Source organism: Rutilus rutilus (assembly GCF_951802725.1).
Source record: "Rutilus rutilus genome assembly, chromosome: 10".
NCBI classification, from domain to species: Eukaryota; Metazoa; Chordata; class Actinopteri; order Cypriniformes; family Leuciscidae; genus Rutilus; species Rutilus rutilus.
In genome coordinates this window covers 29,943,975-29,965,635 of record NC_140215.1, presented here as the reverse complement: position 1 = coordinate 29,965,635, position 21,661 = coordinate 29,943,975, and the positions used below count along the sequence as shown (strand labels likewise).

The following is a 21,661-nucleotide window of genomic DNA, read 5'->3' as shown; positions in this document are numbered from 1 at the left end:
GAAAACACCCTAATTTAACGTATGAAAAGAATGGGGAAGTGGTTTTCATGATAACACCCTAATTTAATGTAGGAACAGAATGAAGTAAGCACTGATAAACATAATACATGTTAAAAAGCAGGATTCAAATGATATTGTTTGGCATTTGTCATGAAAATGAATCATTATTTGGCTTATAAATAAGAAAATGTCTGCACTATAACGTCTACAAGATAATGCCTTTCTCCAGGGAGGAACAGCTAAATGGCACAAGATTTTAGATCGCAAAATGCCTTATCATTTGGCAAAAGTCAGATGAGTATTTTTCTAATAAATTACTGTTCAGCACTAGAGAAACAAAATGAGAATAGAACACCTCAACCAACCAGTCAGTCTTTCCTGACCACCACCCCAGTGAAAAAGTGCAATCATACATTTTGTAGCTTTTCAGCCTCTTTCAGCCTCTTTCTATGAACTCTGCAAAAACCTTTCAGCATCTCCATTTACATAGTTTCACCCAGAGTATGACAACTAAAATGAGTTGAGCAAAGCACGAGGTGAGATTCACCAAGCAAATCTTCAGCCAATGTCGTCCAGAAAGCATCTAGTTGTAATAATAATGGTTTTTATTGTTATTTTAATTAAAGACTCAAATTGTGAGTCCCAAGAATTAGGACGAGAGAACAACGGACTTCCACCCAACCATTATAAACAGGGAAGCAGTAAAATCTTTAGAACTGCTGATTTGACTATAGAATCAGAAATGACAATGACAGGATCAACATAATTGCACAATGATTACGGGATTGGGGGAGGGTGAAGAATCTCAGAGATGACCGAGCTGATCCCTCCTTATGGTGACGGAACGGACACTTCCAGAAGACGGTTGTTTTTACGCTTGCAGGCGACACCGTTGCCGTTCTTTGGTGTACCCTGGATGAATTTTACACACACTTTGTCCTGTTTGAACTGCACTAAGAACCTGAAAGAGAGAGAGAGAAAACTTATGCTACAAGAACGATACTAAGGAAACAACATGCACAGAAATGTTGGACACTTACTCATCTGAAATATCGATCTTGATCTGGTTCCTGTCAGCTGATGCTGCACCGGTGCGATGAAGTTTGGTGATGATCTCAATCAGTCGGTCGCTGCTCAGCAGAAAGTCACCTTTGGCTGCAGACACAGCACCCTAAAGAGAGAGCATGGTCAGTAGTGTTCCTGACTGCCTTGTGTGAGATGAGTTATTGTATGCCATACCTCTTTGAGCTTAAGGGCGAAAAAGCCATCGTTCTGTGTGCTCACAGACACACTGCTGAGGTCTAGCAGGGGAACGCTGGCCTTCACCTGGCCTGTCTTCTGATCCGCAAGAACCAAACTCTTCTTGGTCAGGAGGAATATTCTTGGAGCTCCCTAAAAAGTAAATCAGTAGACTTTAAATGCCAAGTTTAGACAAAAAGGATGAAAATGACCCCATGATAGTTGGTACTTAATGTCTGTCAAACTAAATGATGTTGCAAGTCAGCAGGCTTGCTGATGTATCTGATGATTTTAGGAATAAATTAATTCATAGTGAAATTAAAAGAGGAAATTTACCCAAATATTGAAGTCAGACAGTTGACAAGTTTTTAATATAGACATTTACACACAAAAAAAGTGTAACATACACTTTCTGCAGATGCAAACAGGTACAAATTAGTTTTTTTGTGTGTGTTTTTAATTTTGGCTTGTAGTCTTTAAATGGAGAAAACAAACTACGGAAGTGTAAAATGAAAGTCAATGTCAAAGAACAAGTGATATCTAAAAAGTTTTCTAAAAAACATCCACCATACAGTATTCTACGATTCCTTTCCTTCGTCCAAAAGCAAAACATCTCTACATTTGCACAATCATTAAAAAAGTTGTAGAGTGATCCAACGCATGAATTTTTCAAGATTACTTACTGGTTTTGCGAACAGAACAAACCACTCCATTCATTAACCTCTCTGGATACCTAGTATCTAAACTGCATGTACCATAATGCCTTTTTACCATAATGACTGGAATTTGGCAAAAAAGGGTCTGTATGCCACAGACAGTAAACTAAGTTTGACTGAAAAACGAAAGATAAGGCTTTCTGCGATTTGATTGTCCTGTTACAAGGTTAATTCTATTGGCACGGGGCTACTTGTACTCACCTTGCCATTGGCACGGTTGATTTTACTGACCACATCTGCAAGAAGAACTTTATCCTCTGCCAAGCTGTTTAGCTTCTGGTACTTTGGGTTTTTGGTTATCTCCACATAGTCTCCTTTGAAAGGCTGCCCCACACTGTAAAGCACAGGACATCTGTCATTGCAATAAACTGCTACATTGCAGATACGCATTTTCAGTAGGTAAATTACACAAAGGAACATAGGTGAACTGTTTTTTTCCTACCTGCTAGGATACAAGGCCTTCTTATCTTTGAAGAGTTCACTAGCTGCAAGCTTCTCCTCATAGGTAGCCTTCTTTTCTTCTGTGAACTGGCTGCGGTATTTCTTACACTAATAGAAGGACACCATGAGGATACATGGTTAGATTACAGGGGAAGTAGGGGTGCTTCAGCACCTGTTTTCACAGGATTGTAAACGCAATGCACATTTTTGTTCATTTACATTTATTAATTTTTAGCATTTAGTAATTTATTTGTAATAAATTAGTGGGCTAAAAAAAAAAAAAAGTGTTATTTATATGCTGAATTATGTTTTTAAAACGTACAATCAGAGTCTGACATCATATTTTGACTGTTGCAGTGTGCGTAGAAATAATTAGTCTGCTATACACCTGAGCGCAAGTCCACCTTTGGTGTTGTGTAAGGTAGGTAGGCAATCATAGAACAATTTTTGTGTATTTATTGTATATGACAATGTGTATATGACAATATGTAAACAGCTCAATAACCCTTTTATTTAAAGGCTTAATTTATGTCCAATGCATTATGATTGCAAGCAGTATCAATAATGTCAACAATGTCTTGGTGTGTATGCGGTTTAAATGAATGTTCTCAAATGATACTCTTGTTGTGCTTTGTGGAGTTTTGACACGTTTTATAGACTCGATGTTGTTTCTTATTCAAATGTGAAGCACAGCACCCACAACATAAAACGTCTTCCCCTATCCCTGTTAGATTATTATTAATTTAAAGTCAGACATGAGTTATGACAAAGGTCTTATCAGTTCATTTTAGATATACAGAGTTGTATAATGACACAGACCCTCCACAGATGGAAAACCCTCCTGAGCTCCTTGTGTGTCCCGTCCAGGAAACCATAGGGCCGAGCTGGCCAGCTCTTATCAATCGGTGACATGGAAGGCATCGTCTTCTTCAAGCCAAGGAAGTACTTCTGCATCTGTAGATAAAAACTTACATCAGTGTACCAGGGAGTATTTTCTTTCTTCTCTGAAAAATGATTAAATGGAGAACATGTAGGAAATCATTTCCTGGGGTAGCACCAACTACTTTTAAAATGTTTTTCTTGCACTGCGTTGGGTCACGTGAAGTCAACTAAATGTGAAAGACAAGACTTAATTTGCACTCGTTCTATACATGGACTCAGCAGGTGAAGAATTCCTCTTTCTGCTGTTATTAGCTTGATATGGTTGGTTACGGCCAAATATATACATGGAATGAAAGTGAAAATAATCAAGCAGGAGCACTCTAGCTTTATTATTTCTGGCAAGTCAAATGGTTCTTTGATAGAGAACATAGTCTTTATAAAGACCTGATACTACACAGTTTGTGGCAAATCATAAGGTAAACATTGGCCCGCCAACAAGTAAGATTAGTTTTCTGGATAACTAGGTGACTAGCAAATAGTATTGGTTAAATTAAGTCACTTACAATTCTCTGGATGGTGAAGTCATAGATCTTCTTGCCAGCATTAGCTCTGAAGAACTTTCTGTATTCCCGACGGACCTGTGAAAAGGTGGGTTTAAATAGTCACTTCTTTGTATTGACAGTCTTGTAATGACAGCAGGGATGGGACAGGACACTCAGTTCAGACAAGTGGTGCGTGACAAGCAGGGTCTTTACACCTAAAGAGCAGCACACTGGAAAGCAAAGATGAGAGAACGGATGCTGTGAAACCAGGACAGATTCACAGTCATCCTTTTGTACACAACAATCATATCACAGAACTTGAAAAGTTTGATGTCACCCCTAAAACCCAGACACAAAACAAAACCAGTAATGACAGCAAGTTAAAAAACAAAACACACACAAAAAAACGAAACAAATGGAGGCAAAACACAAGAAAGGCCTGTAACGTCTGTAAAAGCCAACAGTATATTAGGAGCAGCATGCAGACAGCAGACAGGACAGGCACACAGCAACAGACAGAAAACATGGCGGTCCTATGGTTGAGCTACTGGGGCAAAGTTTTCATGTCTACTCATTTCTGTCAATGATAAATTCATGCCATTCTGCTCTGTTATTCAGATGTCATCTCGCAAGCCCGACTATTGGGATAAAGCCGGGCGTAACCTGTAGATCATTTTACAAGTGACAGCTCATTTAAATACGTCATAATGGCCTGTCCTGCAAAAACTGTGTTTTGGTCTGCTTTGGTCAGTTTCCCTCCAACAACTAACTAACTAACTAACTAACTAACTAACTAACTAACTAACTAACTAACTAACTAACTAACTAACTAACTAACTAACTAACTAACTAACTAACTAACTAACTAACTAACTAACTAACTAACTAACTAACTAAATAAATAAATAAATAAATAAATATATACACACACACATTTTGTAACAAACTCTATAATATTTTATCTGATAGAAATTGCTATTTGAGAACAAAAAAATAATTACATAAAACCGTATAAAAACACAAACATATTTAATGTTAATGGTTGATTGAATGGTTGGCCATGTACTGTATTAAGGACACAGATTATTATGAAAGCATGTTTGTTAAACACATTCATTAAGTGCCTATCATCTTTCAGCAAGAAGTTATAGTCTATATAGTTATAAGATAATAAGGTAATATAAGTTTAAGTAAGGGATAAATGTACATACAGCCGGTGATTCTCTCAGAATAAACCCCCGATAGGGTGATGAGGACCCCGATGCGAAGCGAAGGAGAGAGCAGTTGCTAGCGGCAATTTCAAACATTTAAGAGATACGGAATACAGTCATACCACTTATTACACAGCATTTCGTCACATAAATAATTATGGAGATAAGAGAAATTGATTTCAGATTAAACCGTTTTAAAATTGTACCTGTTTGTATCTTATAATCCAACAGTGTACAAAACAATAGTCACAAAATGGCAGCAGCTGCGTTTGTGTGAAACAAGAGAGAGCGAGTCCACGATACTGGATGGCATAATTAAATAACTATACATATTTAATTAGCTCACCAAATGCAAAACTTCCACAAAGAAAAAACGTTCCTAGCAAGCGTATAGCGCTGCTGACTTCAGTGACCCGGATGAGCCTGCGTTATCTGTTTTCAGTGGTTATCACACGGCTCCGCTTTGCGTCGGAGTCCTCAACACCCTGTCGGGGGTTTATTCTGATATAACAACCAGCTGGATGTACATTATACCTTACATAACATACCGCTGGATGGCGCTAGCCAGGGTTTTCCCATGCTGCCTTGCGCGCAGCGCGATTTTATTCACGCTGCTAGGCAGCCTGGACACCATGGACCAGATTTTCCCCTCAAAAAGGGAACCAATCACAGAACGGGGAGGGAGCAGCAAGACGATGATGACGTCTATGCGACACACCGAAGCAGTTTGTTTATATCTATGGATCCAACATGGCATCAGACGCGAAGTAACCTTTCGATGCAGCCTTAGATAGTGTTCTAAGTAGTTTAGTCACTGAACGCCATCGTGTACACATAAATCTCTGACCCATCGTCTTCTTCCTCGTCGAATTTCTGTCGCTCTACATACGTCATCTGGTATAATTGAAACGATTGGCTATGAGCTACGTACAGGCACATTTGATAGACATTCGTAGCGCCCAATAAACGGCTCTGGGCATTCGTAAACCACGCCTCAAATACGAGAAAATGAACATGTGGTTCCCAGACCACGTCTCAATGAGACGAGGTCTGACGTTAGCCAGGCTAGGATGGTGCAATTGACCAATCAGAATCAATTCCACAGAGCCGTGTAATAATAGTTGATATCACAGTTGCGCAGGCATTTTACATCATCATTGCTGCTACTAAAAAAATTATTTCAGCACAACTAAAATGCTATACTGACAAATTAGCATCCAGGACAAGGACTATCCGTTTTATCAATTCCAATATTTCAAAGGACGGCCCATACACATCGGCAGATGTTTGCAGTACACCCCGAACACCCACTGACCTTGGAACAGCCCCTGACAGAGACCGCAGTATCATCAGGCAGCCTCCGTAGGACTCATGCTAACAGCTATTTTGCCCAGAGGAAGCTTTTCTAAAGCCATGGATTATGAAAACATATTTGATTCTGCTTTCTGGAGACACATGCAGTATCTAAAGCCTCGTGACATGTTTTTTTTAGCACTTCATCCTCGCTTATGACATCAGTGACATGTGTCACTGTTTCCACTATTTGTGGACTTAGATGCTAATGGACCTGTGGAACTGAACTATGAGGTTAGATTATATTGTTAGTACATAGCAGAGCAGCTGGTTAAGGACACTTAGAGGCTGGTTATGTGCACGCTTCCCACTTATTTCAACGCCTGGCAAGTACCGATGGTTGGAAGATACCTTAAGTCCCAACCAGTAGGCCCAAATGACAGCGATGGCGTGCTTACGCCTGGCTTCCTCCTTCAAGCGCTTCAGCTCTCTACGTGCCTGTGAAAGAGGGAGAGGGGCATGAATGCAGAAAGGAGGGAATCAATTGAAAAAAGCAAGCGCAAAGAAGCAGCATAACACCATGTCCACGCCACACAAAACTGCACCCCATTACCAGCTGGTAAACGCATTCTGTGTTTGCTGTTGGTTAAGACAGATGGACATTGTTGAGGTTTTCCTGTGGAGAGCACATTTATTTTCATGGGGTTAACTAAACATGAGCGAGAACAAGGGGAAAAAGAGCAATAAAAAAGAAAGCAAGAGTGCAACTGCTCTCTTAAGGCGCACACCACACAAACACACAATAAAACAAGCCACATCAACCTCAAGAAGGCACTCAGATTGAGTGGGAGAACAGCAGTGGACTGTGATTCCAACATGCAAAGAGAAGTTCACATGGGATTGTGGATGGAATGAGAATACTTTTCTCATCTATTAGACAAGCCTATCTTAATCTTCATCAAGCCTGCCATGAGGTTATTCAGGCAATCAGAACGTTCCTCTTATAACAAATGAAGACGGTGACACTTCATGCAAGTACATCAATTATAAAGCATTGCAGTAATGACACATCATAGCACTCGTTCATAGAGCAGATGGGCTCTAAAACGTGCATATTATAGTTGTTACATTAAATTGATAATCACTGGTTTATCAAAGGTTTTGCAATTCATCAAGTCATATTTCTTTTTTAATAACCATGAATCAAAGAATCAGGATATGCAAAATTCCTTAGTGACTGGTCCATTGTGACACTAGCATAAAGATGAGACTATTTGTGGATTTTGGTTACTGTATAGTTTTAAACCAAATAAAAGTAAAGCGTCAATTTATTGACCCCACAAGCTGACTATGGTTATTATTCTTAATGGACACTAAAAATGATAAAAGAAACATTTTAACTAAATAAAAAATGTAAACTGGGCAAAAGGACACAACTAAAATAAATTAAAAATGAGTTTTAGCTTTTGATACATGGGACGTTTTAGAATTTTTTATATAATATCATTTGGCAGAGTAACTTTGACAGCCCTAAAATATTAGTAAAGTAACTAAAAAGTAAAAAAGAAAATAATGATGGGGTGAAAAAACTGACCTTGTATTTTCAGAAAACCATAAATCTATTATAACTATAGTAAAAACCTTGTGACAAAATGTACGGATCCCTGCTGCAGAAATTCACTGGATATTGTGAGATATGACCAAACATAAGGTGTCCAGACTCACTCTTAGGGATCAGTTAATAAAATGGTGCATTTGGTAAGGACAGAGGTCAACCGGCTGTGATGCAAGCCTGCTGCGTGGGAATCGGCCCGCTCTGCAGGGTGACCGTCGGCATGAGCTTTAATCCATCGGCAGTCAGAGAAAAGAAGCTTAAAATATCGCATTCGGTTCTACCCCCAATGCAATACCCGTTGACCATACTCTTTCTGCTCCCATCCTCTGCCATTCCATCTAATTTCTTACAATGAGCTACAATAAAGTGCAAGTATGATTCATGCTGTGGGGTCCTGAATGTATCGGCATGCACAACATATGGGATGAGCTCAGGGAAGATGGGTCATGATCCGGTCCACCTCATGAACACATGAAGGTGTGAGATGGGTTAAGTGGATGACGGGATGCCACACAGACATAGTGGTGAATACCTTAGTTCCTTGCCAGCAGGCCCAAATGACAGACACGGCCTGTTTACTGCAAGCTTCATGCTTTAAGCGCCGCAGTTCTCTTCGAGCCTATCCAGAGTGTTTTTTTTTTGTTTTTTTTTTTAAAACGAAGGAAAAGAGGGTGGAAAAGTGTTAAGAACAGAAGCTAAAGACACAAGTGTGTTTTAAATCAGATTTGTAAATCAGTAAAATTTTCATTGTATTTGAACTGAAGTAATGTATTTGGACTTCTTGATTCTTGTTTATCAGTTCTAATAATGTAACATTGGAATGTCTAAATGAACCCTTAGGGGCTCAAATGATTGTAAATAGTTATATCTGTATCAGCATATATGGCCCACGTCTTTTTTTTTATTGCAACAAGTGAGAGACACTGAGAATAACCACATGGCCAGCCAGGACAGACATCAGTCACTTTTGAAAAACATATTGCTTGAAAACAGCTACTAGAAACTGCAGGAGACCTAAGTTCTTAAAACCAAAATCAACTCGGAGTTTTCAGTACAGTTTTGAAATCTTCAAAACATCAAAGGAGAAACACATCACAAGTTCCAAAATGCAAATAAATAAAGGAGTGATAAAACATTTGAATATTGTTAAAGGGTTATTAAGGGTTATATAGAAGTTGAAAAAAAAAAGGGTTAGTTTTAAGAACATAAGATTCATACATGCAACTTGGATTCATCAGTTTTCATTTTCTGGGTACAGATGTTTCAACTCAATGTCAGCAAATTAACAACACGTTAGTATTTCCCCATTGTTTCCCACAAGACGTTACCAACAAGATGATAAAACAGTTAGTCACACGCAAACAAAAGGTATGTCATTAACAGTGAGGTGAGGCGGGATGGGACACGACTTCATTGGGCAGGCTTGTTAAATACCTTAGTTCCAAGCCAAGCTGCCCAAATGACAGACACAGCGTGTTTATTCCGTGCCTCTTCCTTAAGACGCCGCAGTTCCCAGCGAGCCTGCGGATGTTGGCCGAGGAGGGCCACGTGGAAGCAGAGATGGGGTGGCAAAGGTTAAAGTCAGAAATATGACAAGGAAAGAGTGACTGAAAAGAGTAAGTCGCATCAAAAGCAGAAGTGAATTAGGACTAGAGAGAAAAAAGAAGGCAAGAAGCTCCGGTGTTGAAAATCTAACCCCACAATTTACCATTTCACCTCCTTATTCATAGAGAAACTGACTTCAGTACCTGAGTTCCATGCCAGAAGGCTGAAATAGTTGTGACGGCCTGTTCGCACCGCTTCTTGTGTTTCAGTTCACGCAGAAGCTTCCGGGCCTGTGAAAGAAGGGCTACCGTTACATCGTGGGGACAGACCCGTTGGCTACATTCACACTGTCAGTTTTTGGGATTGACAACCGCATTTATTTATAGGTGTGAATCTCAAAATGTCCCGATCAAACAGCATCTTACAGTAGCATCTTGAATACTGACTGTTAGCTAGTAAACGTGCAACAGGAATCAAGACTGTATTCTCTTACCAGTAAACATAGTGACAGTGAAAAAAGTAATATTAAAGATGGCGAAGTCCATAAAACTGAAAAGGTCATCCATCAAATCTTGATTAACTGACAGCAGTTTTTATATTTGGGTGGAGAGCGGAGCATTTGAGCTGCGCATAGAACAAAAAACTGACTGTAGCAGCTCCAGTAACTGGATCTAAAACCTTCAGATGATACACAGCTCATATCTCCATCGCTGTAAGTTACCGAAAGCGAAACCACAGACAAAACCCGCAACACATTGTAGATATGCGTTTGTTCATCGCAGAGCATCTCTCTTGCACTGCATGACGTGACAAACAACTAGTTGTCCAGTCCGGTTCCAGTCACACAGCGCAGGTTTTTTAGAGAATGCGGTTGTGAGTCCTGAAAATTTACAGGTGTGAGCTTGGAATGCGGTTGTCACTCCCCTAAATAACTTAACTGTGTGTAAACGTAACCATATTAAGGACTCAAATACAGACTGACAACCGTATTCTGCTGCAATGTGAATGTGGGCCTTTGTTTGCTAAAGGAAATGACATGCAGTGTACCAGAAACCTACCTTCCATCCACGGATGAATGACTGAACCACTAAGGCAGAGCACCTGATGTTCTGGTACTTCTTTTGTTGCTACAATCAAAAAACAACCAACAGCAATCTTGAGATAAAAAAAATCTGCCTCTGATCCCTGTGAAACAATTAATCATATTGAACACAATCAATGTTTTCTATGAAAAGTGTAGTAAATGAAGCGCACCGCAAATCTTCGGTACCAGGCGGAGACCACCACCTGGCTCTTCTTCATCAGGAGAAAGTGAGTGCGGCACTTCCAGCCACGGTAGATCTTCTGGATGAGTGCTGCCAAGTCCTCTAGGCACTGCCTTCTCTTTTCTTCCAAGAAGAAAAGCTGAAGAAAAAATATATCAGTATCAAAATAAAGAATAGATTAGAGGCATTTTAGGCAGGCAGGAAAAATCAGATATTTTTGGCATATGTGACTCAGGAAAACAAAATAAAAGACTAAACAAAAAGCAATACACAAAACAAAAAATACAAGAAAATAAAAAATAAAATCAGATTTTTGCAAACCTGACAAAAATCACAAATATTTTGGAAAAGCAAATTAAATCTTTTTTTTTATCATTAGGGGTGCAATGTGACTAACACCACAGACAGGTGCAGTACTGTCATTTTCTTAATTTGTTCACACTAACATTGGGCTCATCTTATGTATTCAGCAGTGAATGACAGAGGGGTCCTGAATGAGCAGTTTCAAACACAACATATGCATGAATGTGTAAAACTTCCTTCATTGCTGATGCATATCAGCACTGCACAGATATGCCATGATGGACATCTTGTGATGAAAAAAAAAACATTCATCATCTTCTCTTTCATACTCTCAGCTGTTGGCATTGAGCTGATGTCATTACTATAGCAACTGATGTAGATAAACACTGTCTGAATGAACGGATCAGATTTCATCCCATGCAAAATGACAGCACAGACAGTCAGCCTCAGATTTGAACAAGATCGGATTTGAAAAAACAAATCAGATTTGTGCGCAATGTGAGCAAAACTAAGATATAAATGATCAAATTCCCAAAGACAAGACCGTGAGAGTTGACGGAGAGAACATTTGTGATCACCAAGACCAGCAAAATAAATTCCAGCCATTGTGGGACCAGCATCCTCTACTTAAGTAGTTATTAACAGAGTCGGCCAAACCTTTCCCACCTTTACTGTTTTTTCTTCACTGAGGCCAAATTTAATTTTTTGAGTCAATAAAAAAATAAATAATTTTTTTTGCCATTAGTGGAATTGCATTAGCATAGTTCAAATCATACTTATCTGGCCATTTGTAGCAGTAAATGAAGAGGTATATTAACCACAAGTTCAGTATGGTGTACTGCAAGGCTCAGTACTAGGACCGTTGCTTTCACCCTGTACATGCTACCCTGTTCAGTTTTCACTGTTACGCTGATGATACTCAGCTCCATATTTCTTCGTGGCCCGATGAAACATTCCAATTTACAAAACTAACAGAATGCACTAGTCATTTCCTACTATTAAATTATTAGAGAAAAAAAATAAAAAATAAAAAATACAGGTTTTAATTATTGGATCAAAAACTTTCGCATGTAATAACCTAGAATACTCTAACACTTGATGGTTCACACACACGCACGCGCACGCGCACGCGCACGCGCACGCGCACGCGCGCACACACACACACACACACACACACACACACACACACACACACACACACACACACACACACACACACACACACACACACACACACACATGCTCTCAATGTCAGATGCAGAAAACTTAGTTTATGCAGTCATGACCTCAAGGCTAGATTATTGTAAAGCTTTACTGGGTGGTTTCCCTGCATGCTTAATAAAAAAAGACTCCAGCTGGTCCAAAATGCTGCAGCTAGAGTAGGTGGGGCGATATGGCAAAGATATCATATCACAATTGTTTTTCAGAAAAAAAGAGATCACGATTCTATGATTTTTTTCATGTTGGTTTTACTATTTTGCATGTGACTGAGCAGCACAGCAAAACTAATTTCCCTGTTTTAAAAATGTAGCCTCACAAGGTAACAAAATCGAAAAGAAAAAAGAATGAAAGACCATTTAGGCCAAAGTAGGGGTGGGCGAAGATGAAAATCTTTATTTTATTATTTTATCTTTATTATTAAAAATAAGGACAAAGATGCACATTACATATACAATACAATACAATATAATATAATATACAAAAGAAATAAACAGTGCTTTATTTTTTCACATAGGTGTATTTAACAGTAGCATACAAGTAAGAAATTGAATAAACAAATGTAAAAATAAAACTACACAGACTTCACTAAATAAATTCAGCATATTTAATTTATACAGTGAAGAGCAGTTAGTGGTTTTCTCTTTGTCTTTTGTTGTTTGATTATAATTATAAACATGCTGCCGTTTGCCGTCATTAATGCTTGGTAGGCTGCAGTCACTTTAAGACCTCATGCACGGATCTAATATAGAGACACAGATCCGGTTTTCTCCACACTGTTTTACGTTTATTTAAGACATAACTGACAGTGTTTATGGAAATCTTGTGTGTATTTGACAGTTTAAGTGCAATAAGACTCGAAAGATTACTTCGATTGTTACTCAAGCACTGTTTGACAGGCTTTCAGTGTGCGCGCGCTTTGGGTGTACACGCTCAGAAAAGCGCATGTCAGAACAAGTGCCCGAATAAATTGTTTAACCGGCAAGGCTTTAAAACGTATGCAAATAATAAACTTTCATGATTGTGAATAACTGCAATGTCACATGAGCGTAACCCTACCTCTGCGTTAACATTATGTTAATGTACGTAGAGTTGTACAGTATGATGGGACAGAGGCGCCAGAACTGCAACTGATAGATTTTGCACTGTAACACGATATTTCTTTAAAAGCAGATAATGGAGACATTATAATCGTTAACGATCAAAAATGGTGATATCGCACACCCCTAAGCTAGAGTTCTTGCTAGAACCAGGAAGTATGACCATATTAGCCCGGTTCTGTTCTTCCACACTGCATTGGCTCCGTACTCCAATCATGCTAAATACTTACAAAGATCTAAATGGTTTAGCTCCTCAGTACTTCACCAAGCTCTATTGTAGTTTTTAGTCTGCGGACGGTAGATCCTTTTCCTATTTAGTGCTCAAACTCTGGAACAGTCTTCCTAGCATTGTTTGAGAGGCAGACACACTCTCTGTCAATCTAAATCTAGATTAAAACATGTCTCATTAACCTAGCATACACATAACACACCATCACATTTCTATATATTCAAATCCATTAAAGGATTATTAGGCTGCATAAAGTAGGTCAAACATAACCGGGAACACTTCTCACAACATCCAATCTATGCTAATATTAGTCTACCTGTCTCATCCTTCTGCCAAGGTTACATAGTCAGCCGGATCCAGATGGTGGACCTGCACCTAGACACGACGACAATGCAGCCCTATATGTCAGCAGAGGCCATGCCAACTAGCCAATCCCCAGTGAAGACCTTGTCTAACAGACAGCCATCGCCACAGATCCTCAGCAAAGACCACGATAACCAGAAAAGTTCTCTGGACAAACCCTGATGGCCAGCTTCGTCTCCATAACGGCATGATGAATCCAATCTTCAAGCAGAAGGAACTGGATGAAATATTTTGAAAGATACTAATCCACATTCTGATCCATGACTAGTGATGCAGCCTGGAATTAAACCAGACCATGTTGCTTTGTTTGGCCAGAGGAGAACTGGTCCCCTACTGAACCTGGATTCTCCTAAGGTTTTTTCTTCACCATTCTGTAACCTGATGGAGATTGAGATCCTTGCCACTGTCGCCTCTTGCTTGCTTAGTTGGGGAAACTTAATATTCAACAATATTATTGATCTGACTGTACTGACACTATTGGATGAGAACTAAACTGAGTTGGACAATGACATCAATGTCTTTCTGCAGAACTGCTTTATAGATTAAATTAATTTAATAATTGATGATCTTTACAAACAGAACTGAATCAACACTGTCATCATTTCACTGACTTCAACTAAACAATGACAATATTTTCTTGTAAAGATGCCATACAGCCGAAATTAACTGTATGCATCATTGAATTATTTTCCTGTTAACACTGTAAATTTGTATTGTATAAAGCCCTATATAAATAAAGGTGACTTGACTTAATTTAAAGTTGCTGGGTTTCTTGAAACAGAAACTGTTAATGTCAAAGGTTAACAGTAACAACGCCAAACAAAACTAGATTGCTCCCATTGTAATAAAAAAATCTTGGTTAAAAAAGTTTCTCAAAACCAGGAGTAAAGGTGCACCATTTGATGAGATTTTGTGGGAAAAACAGGTCTTTTGTCTGTCAATAGCGTAGCTATATATAAAACACAGCTCATGCAGAAGCTACTTTCAAACCAAGCAGCTTTATGTTGGTCAACACAGTAAATTCACTTGACTATCTTGAACATGAGCTAAATCTGAATGGGGAACCTTTCACCCTAATGTGGAACTCCCGATCATGCAAAGTCCTATTGAAAAGACTGGATTTGGAAATACAGGTGAGTTTGAGTTTGCAGGTCACTTCTCCGTGCACCGATTCATTTTGGTGGAAAAGAGGTGAATGATGACTAGACTATTGTCTACCCTAGAGGTCAAACATGATCTCTAACTCCACTGGCATTGAATGAAAATCTGGTATGCAGGAGGCATGGACAAGGAGAAGATAAATGCTCTGGTCGGTGACTGACACCCAAGGCTTCAAGTGCAGGGTTTTCATGGGCTCCTCTGGAATTTCTCAGCTGAAGTCTCATTTCCCAAACTGCCAAACAGTGGGGGGGTGGGGATAAGTGAAACCATGTGTTCGCAAACAGAAATGCCTGTTTGCGTTTCTTTCATGAGGGCGATTGCTACAAATTATATGAGAGAAGCCTGAAAGAACATGACTTCCTGTTTGAGAAGCTTTAAAAAACCTTGAGAGATCATGCGTATCAATTGTGCAAATCCAAGCCTTTCGCCATGTTGGAAGTGGAATAGAGCCAAATGATATATTCTCCTGGCTAGAGCCATCTTCTGAGTAACTGATTCAAAATCACACTCAATGAACTTAGAGTAGTAACTCACTCACCGTTCTGGGGTTCCTGATGAAGATCTTCGAACGACCATAGGCAAACTCCTCTGCATGAACCTGCAGACCTGTCAGGAGAACCTGGACACCCTCCCTGATAATAAATAGGCCACCAACTGTCAGTCAACCAATATATTCACAAAAAGCATATACATGTGGGATCCAAATGTCTGAAACTAAATTGCATCTTAATTCTAACAATTTGAGTAAAAATGTCCCTGAATTTCTCGAATTTGGTATTATTTATTTTATACTTTTGGAAGATGCTTTTATACAAAGCAACTTTGAATTACATTTTGCCAATATGCTCATTCTTTGCAAACCGAACCCACTACATTGCTAGTGCAACGCTCTACCAGATCTACACAATCAAGATCACAAATAGTGCAGAAACTGTTTTTCATAATTTTCATCATAACGTAGGTTTACGTTTTACAAAAGACTTTGACATTTATTTCCAGGTTTTAAAAAAAAGATTTTCAATGTAGTTTGGGACCCCATTGGGCACATCACTGAACAGTTTCTGTTAAAAAAAAAAGAAGGTTTTATATAATGAAGCAAGGAGACAATAAAACAAAGTAAAGGTGCACAGTATGATTTAGCACAGAAACATGCACCATGTTAGAGATAACAAACAGTGTCTGAGTGATCTGAATGAAAAGTAAAACACAGTCTAGCCACAGTCGGCATTGAGATGATGATAACATTCCAATGAAAGATAACATGATAAGATGTGCAAGTCCAAATCTCCATGAACACTAGATTCTCCTATCAGACAATTCAGTGAAATGACTCGGTGTCTAGAAGTGACAGTTATGAGGGCCAATTCTGTCCTGGCATGTTTGCCATCAGATACAAGTACATTTGAAAGAGGACTTATTTTCTGTAGCCAGGCGAAGTTAAGGTAATCGTTAAACTTACAAAGCATGAAGGGAGATTTAAAACAAGAGACAGCATGTTTAAATATCTACAAATGAATAAAAAGGTCATGCAGCTGGAGGTACAGCCATTGAAAGATCTTCTTAAATCTCAAATGTGATGACAATATAATGACATCAGCTGAACAGCATGTTCAGAAAAAACATTAAAGCCTGCAGAAGAGTTCTTTAAAACAAAAACAAAAACACACACAAGACCTGTATGACATTCTTGATCAGTGGGGGTCTAACCTGGCTGGGCCCCTCCAGTGGGGCCAGGTCTGCTTACAGAGCATCTTGTAGCGCTCCAGGCAAGACTCATAGGCCTGGCGGAAAGCATAACCAGCCCTTCTTACGCGTACATTCTCCATCAGACCCAAGTAGCGCACCTGGTGACACACTAGTGAGTCTGTGAAAATGTGGGCTGCTTTCTTGTCATTGGGTTTGATGCACCTGAACAACACAGACATAAATAAATATTCTCAACTTTGAATAGAAAAGCACAAATTATTGGGTGAATCTTCAGAAACCCTTTATTTACCTTTATTTCAGCAAAATAAATAAATAATTAAATTCTCTTTTAGCACTGGAATGCTTTAAAATCTATTGAATGTGAGCACTGGTAAGACAAAACGTGCAAATTATAAACACACACAAATGGTGGTTAAACTTGCAATAATATGGAAATCACATGCGTGCCGAACCGTGGAGCCTGGTCCGTACAGATCAACTATGATCCGTTTAATCCCTTAAATTAAATGTTTCTAAATAAACTATATATATATTTTTTTTTATTATTTGTTTTAAGCTTACATTGCTGTTTAATTGAAATGATAATCCATAAAAAACAATGCAATTTAATGTTCCATTATGGTTATGTCGTCATAACGTCAGTGTCAGAAGGTTTGTGATTGTTACCTGATATAGTTGGGGTTCTTGGTCAGCAGGTTCTTCATGAGCGTTCCCACTGAGGCTTTAAACTGGAATCCAGCTGTGGGGGGCCGCTTAAGGTTCACTTTAGCTGGATTTCCCTCAGGAAAGAGAAGCTTCATCAGGCTGTGATTGGCTTTGTACATGGCCTGGGATAAATCTCTGTAGAGGAGGTCATTGTTTTTATCCACAAATCCCTCCGCCTGATACAGCACCTGTGTATACAGAATACTATATTAAATAACTCTTCTTTATACTCTTCTCAGATCTTTACAATGTGCTTTTTCTAAAAACACACAATGTGGGTTACAAAATATTTCTCCAAGTAAACTCAGATTTGTGTATGCTGGAACCCTCTGGCTCCTCCCATCATCATTATTAGTTTTCCTCACTTTGAACAGCTATAACTTTTTATCTCTATGGTGAACACTCACCAAACTTTGCATGTATAAAGGGCATGTTTTACACTGTGGCCAATTTTGGGATGGATGATTGCTTTTGTAGATCTAGATATTACAATTTAAAATCATCATTGCAACTCCATAGACTGTTGGATGTGGGTTATACCGAACAGCTGTTACTTTAAGAAAACCATTTAACCTGCAAGCAGTGATGTCAACATTGTCAAATAAGAGATCTTCTCCACAATTTAGCAGAAGAATGCTATTAAAAGGTTCAAAGTTCATTATATTCACGTCATAAATCATAGGTGGGTCACACAGCATGTGGCAATCATGTCTTTGTTTCAAAAACTTAATATACAACATTTTATGTAAAAAGGTATTGTGAGCATGTGATGCATGTTTTCCATGGCCTTGCATGCAAAACTAAGAAAAAAAGAGAGTGAGAGCTTGAGGGAGTTGAGAAATAGGGAAGCTGTTAATGACCTCACCTTTCCAGCATAGTGCTGGATGCGGAAGCAGTTGTGTGGCAGGCTGTGGTCTGTGAGGAATTTGGAGTTTTTGCTTCGTCTGCTCTCAAAATGCTGGTGTTCAGCACACACGGTGTTCAGCTTGTCCAGGAATGTCTCATCTGTCACTGTGCCTGGCCTCAAACACTCCTCATCCAACATGGCCAAAATCCCATTCTTGTTCTGAAAACAAATTATGGTCATCACATTAAATAAATCTATACTGTACTTTGTAAATTTGTGGGATTTAAACCATGTCTGTAAGCTTTGAAACCATCTTTATGCTAGTCTCCTACTTAAAACTGACAAAAATGAACCTTTTATAAACTGTAAATACACGGCAAGTTATACATCGGAAGTCTCATACATTCACAGAAAATAGCTTAATTCAGTATTGCGAAATAAGGTATATGCAGTTTCTGCAAGTATTTTTCATGAGGTCTATAATGAAAAGATACTTAGGATTACAGTAACAAAGACACAATTGTCTCAGATGGTGGTTTGCAATATTTGTAAAACTACTGTCAGAAACACTCACATTCTCGATGAGGTCACATATGATGGCGTTGTTGAAATACTCAATGTTGGTCCACTCAATGCCCTGTAGACAAAAATAGTCATCAGTTTTAACTTTCTAAAGAGAAATATTCCTAGAACGCCAACTTAAGCTAAATCCTGTTGTCAACAGTCAAACCTGATTGGTTTAGGAAAGATACAGACAAGCTATACTTGAACAGGTAAACAACACATATCCAATACACAAAGGAGTAATCCTGTCACGATTATTTCTCAACTGTCTAAAAGCAATGATTTGCAAATTAATTAATGTCTAATTTAAGATAACTAAATGAATAGGTTATTAAAGTGAGTGACATTACAACAACATTATCATTAATAATTAACATGAATAAAATATTATTATTAATAATAATAATAATAATAATAAAAATAATACTACATACAGTTGACATTAAACATAAAAAAGTACCATGGATTATTCAGCTATTCTATTATACATTTGGAATGTTTGTTTACAAAGCTTGAAAATAAAATAATGTAGTTAATTGTAGATAAATGACTTACACTGAAGAGAGATAAAAAAAAAAAAGCTACATCAAAAGTTATTTATGCCAATTAATTGCCAACAAAACTGTCATAAACACAACAATGATCTCTATGATGGTTTGCAGTTCAGCCATGCAGTTTAAGCCAATACATTGGCTTGATGTCCATCTTGTTATATTTCATGACTCTTTCTTTCTGTTGTTAGAAATGTTTGTTAGTCTGGCCAGAGAACTAGTCCCCCTGACTGGGCCTGGTTTATCCCAAGGTTTATCCCCCCATTACTTTCCTGTTTATCACTGTAAAGCTGATTTGAAACAATCTCTGTATAAATTAAGGTGACTTAACTATGATATTTAGGGTCTGGAGTGTACATTTATATGTCCCATAACAGAACTATGGAATGGGCCATAGATTTAAACAAAGTCAGAGCCAATCAAGGCCACACTGTATTAACAAGCTGGAAAATAGCTGTGAGCTAATTGGACTGTGTGAAAGCTCCTCAAACTAGGAGGTAGATGCAAGCGGGAGGAGGGTTCACGAATGAGGAATGTGGAATGTGGATCGGGGTAGACTGGTCCCTAGACCTCTGCATCCCTCCTCAGTCTCCAGAGCAGTGGTATTTTCCCATGCACTCTACTGGAGTGAAGCCAGAGAGTGTAATATCACAGTGCAGGGGTCACGGCAGCGTCAGGGCACATACTCAAGAGTTCTGAAAGCAAACAGAGCTCCAAGCTCTTCAGGGACAATTGTGTTTACCCTGACTGGAGTGAGGGATTGTTTCCGTCTCCACAATCACAGCACAAAAGGACTGTGTAATTAGTACTGTGCAATAAACTCCATATACCACCTATATATAAAATATATACCACCTATTGGATTAAATATTAAGTAAACAGTACGGATGTATCGAAAATCGGGAATGCTGCCTTTGCAAGCAGTATAGGGAAGTAGGAGATCATCAAGGAACATTCAAACTCAATGTTAATGTAATATTTCATTATCAGGTTGGTCTTTGAAAGCAGCATGGATGCACCATTGATTGCCTACAATATCCCACAATCCTACAGTATGTTTTCAGTTCAGCCATTTTAATAATAGCACTCTGCTCGGTTTGTTTATAACCCATTCAAAATTAGATTTATTTTTCATGCTGCTAGCAGCACACTGCAAAGTTCTGGATTGACTACCATATTTAAATGCAGGATTGAATCCGAAAATGTGATGATTGACAATGATAACCATAGAAACACACACATATTGACAAGCCCTATTTCCTACAAATCTTAATGGAAAGTTTGTCGCATACCTCACGGACATACTCCTCCTGCTCTTCGCGGAGAGTAAGCTCGATGAAGATTTGCTGGAGTTTCTCATTGCAGTAGTTGATGATGAACTGTTCAAAACTGTTGTCCTGCAGGAACAGAGGGATAAATGAGAACCAATACAACAAATCATAACTGTGATAATTAAAATACACTGCAATCTGCAACACGCTGCAAACCAGCACACTAATACACTCAACATTATTTACTAAGCACCTTCCTCTAGGAACCTCTATACGCTGAATACAAGCTGGAAAGTTTGATTGTAGTTTTTTTTTTTTTTTTTTATGGAGAGGAATGCCACAAAAATCAAACAACAACAACAAAACCACATCTACTTAAAAAATAAAAAAATCTTTAATTTCTAAAAATCTCTCAAAAAGTTGGCCTCCCATTGTAGCTGAGCAATAACGTAATAACTATTATTATTATTACAGCAAACTTACCACTGGTTTGCTACCAAAATGGTACACTGGAATTATTAAATCATTCTTAATTGGCATGTGATGGATCTCTGATACGTTTTCGGCAAAAACGTTCTTAAAGAATTCATAGGAAATTAGTTGTATACTACATCAAAAATAACCCTGAGCAAAGTTTGCTCTTACAAAACAGGTCTTTATAGCTAAGATTAAGCAAAGTACAAGGAGTGACATGGTACAATACATATCAAGGGTGCATAATCTTATCTGCATCTTTTCATAGAGGTGAAGTCTTTAACCTTTTCACCCACAGTAAATATGTGATAAATGCTTTTAGGGTTACGAACACAGGGTTAGAAAAACTAACCGTTTCCCTTTCTCATGCTAAACCCCAATCAGTGAATCAACACCACTGTTAAATAAAATAATCAGTA

General features: G+C 38.5%; 1 protein-coding gene across 3 annotated transcripts in view; it reads right to left on the bottom strand.

The window, feature by feature from the left end:
* Positions 1–592: 592 nt before the first annotated feature.
* The window catches only part of myo1b (myosin IB), an 86,757-nt gene continuing 65,688 nt past the window's right edge, over positions 593–21,661 (bottom strand). Inside the window, exons 14-31 of one of the 3 annotated variants that reach the window (XM_084420827.1) lie at positions 20,790–20,894; positions 18,957–19,019; positions 18,401–18,601; positions 17,497–17,723; positions 16,831–17,031; positions 15,662–15,755; positions 10,739–10,888; positions 10,543–10,611; positions 9,688–9,774; positions 9,374–9,460; positions 6,736–6,822; positions 3,842–3,916; positions 3,216–3,350; positions 2,398–2,504; positions 2,157–2,289; positions 1,240–1,392; positions 1,041–1,171; positions 593–961 (exon numbers count right to left, since the gene is read on the bottom strand). In XM_084420827.1, coding sequence (XP_084276953.1) covers positions 832–961; positions 1,041–1,171; positions 1,240–1,392; positions 2,157–2,289; positions 2,398–2,504; positions 3,216–3,350; positions 3,842–3,916; positions 6,736–6,822; positions 9,374–9,460; positions 9,688–9,774; positions 10,543–10,611; positions 10,739–10,888; positions 15,662–15,755; positions 16,831–17,031; positions 17,497–17,723; positions 18,401–18,601; positions 18,957–19,019; positions 20,790–20,894 — 2,235 coding nt within the window. In that variant the 3' untranslated portion in view covers positions 593–831. The remainder of the gene's footprint in view (positions 962–1,040; positions 1,172–1,239; positions 1,393–2,156; positions 2,290–2,397; positions 2,505–3,215; positions 3,351–3,841; positions 3,917–6,735; positions 6,823–9,373; positions 9,461–9,687; positions 9,775–10,542; positions 10,612–10,738; positions 10,889–15,661; positions 15,756–16,830; positions 17,032–17,496; positions 17,724–18,400; positions 18,602–18,956; positions 19,020–20,789; positions 20,895–21,661) is intronic. The other 2 variants (XM_084420828.1, XM_084420829.1) reach the window with 2 other exon arrangements.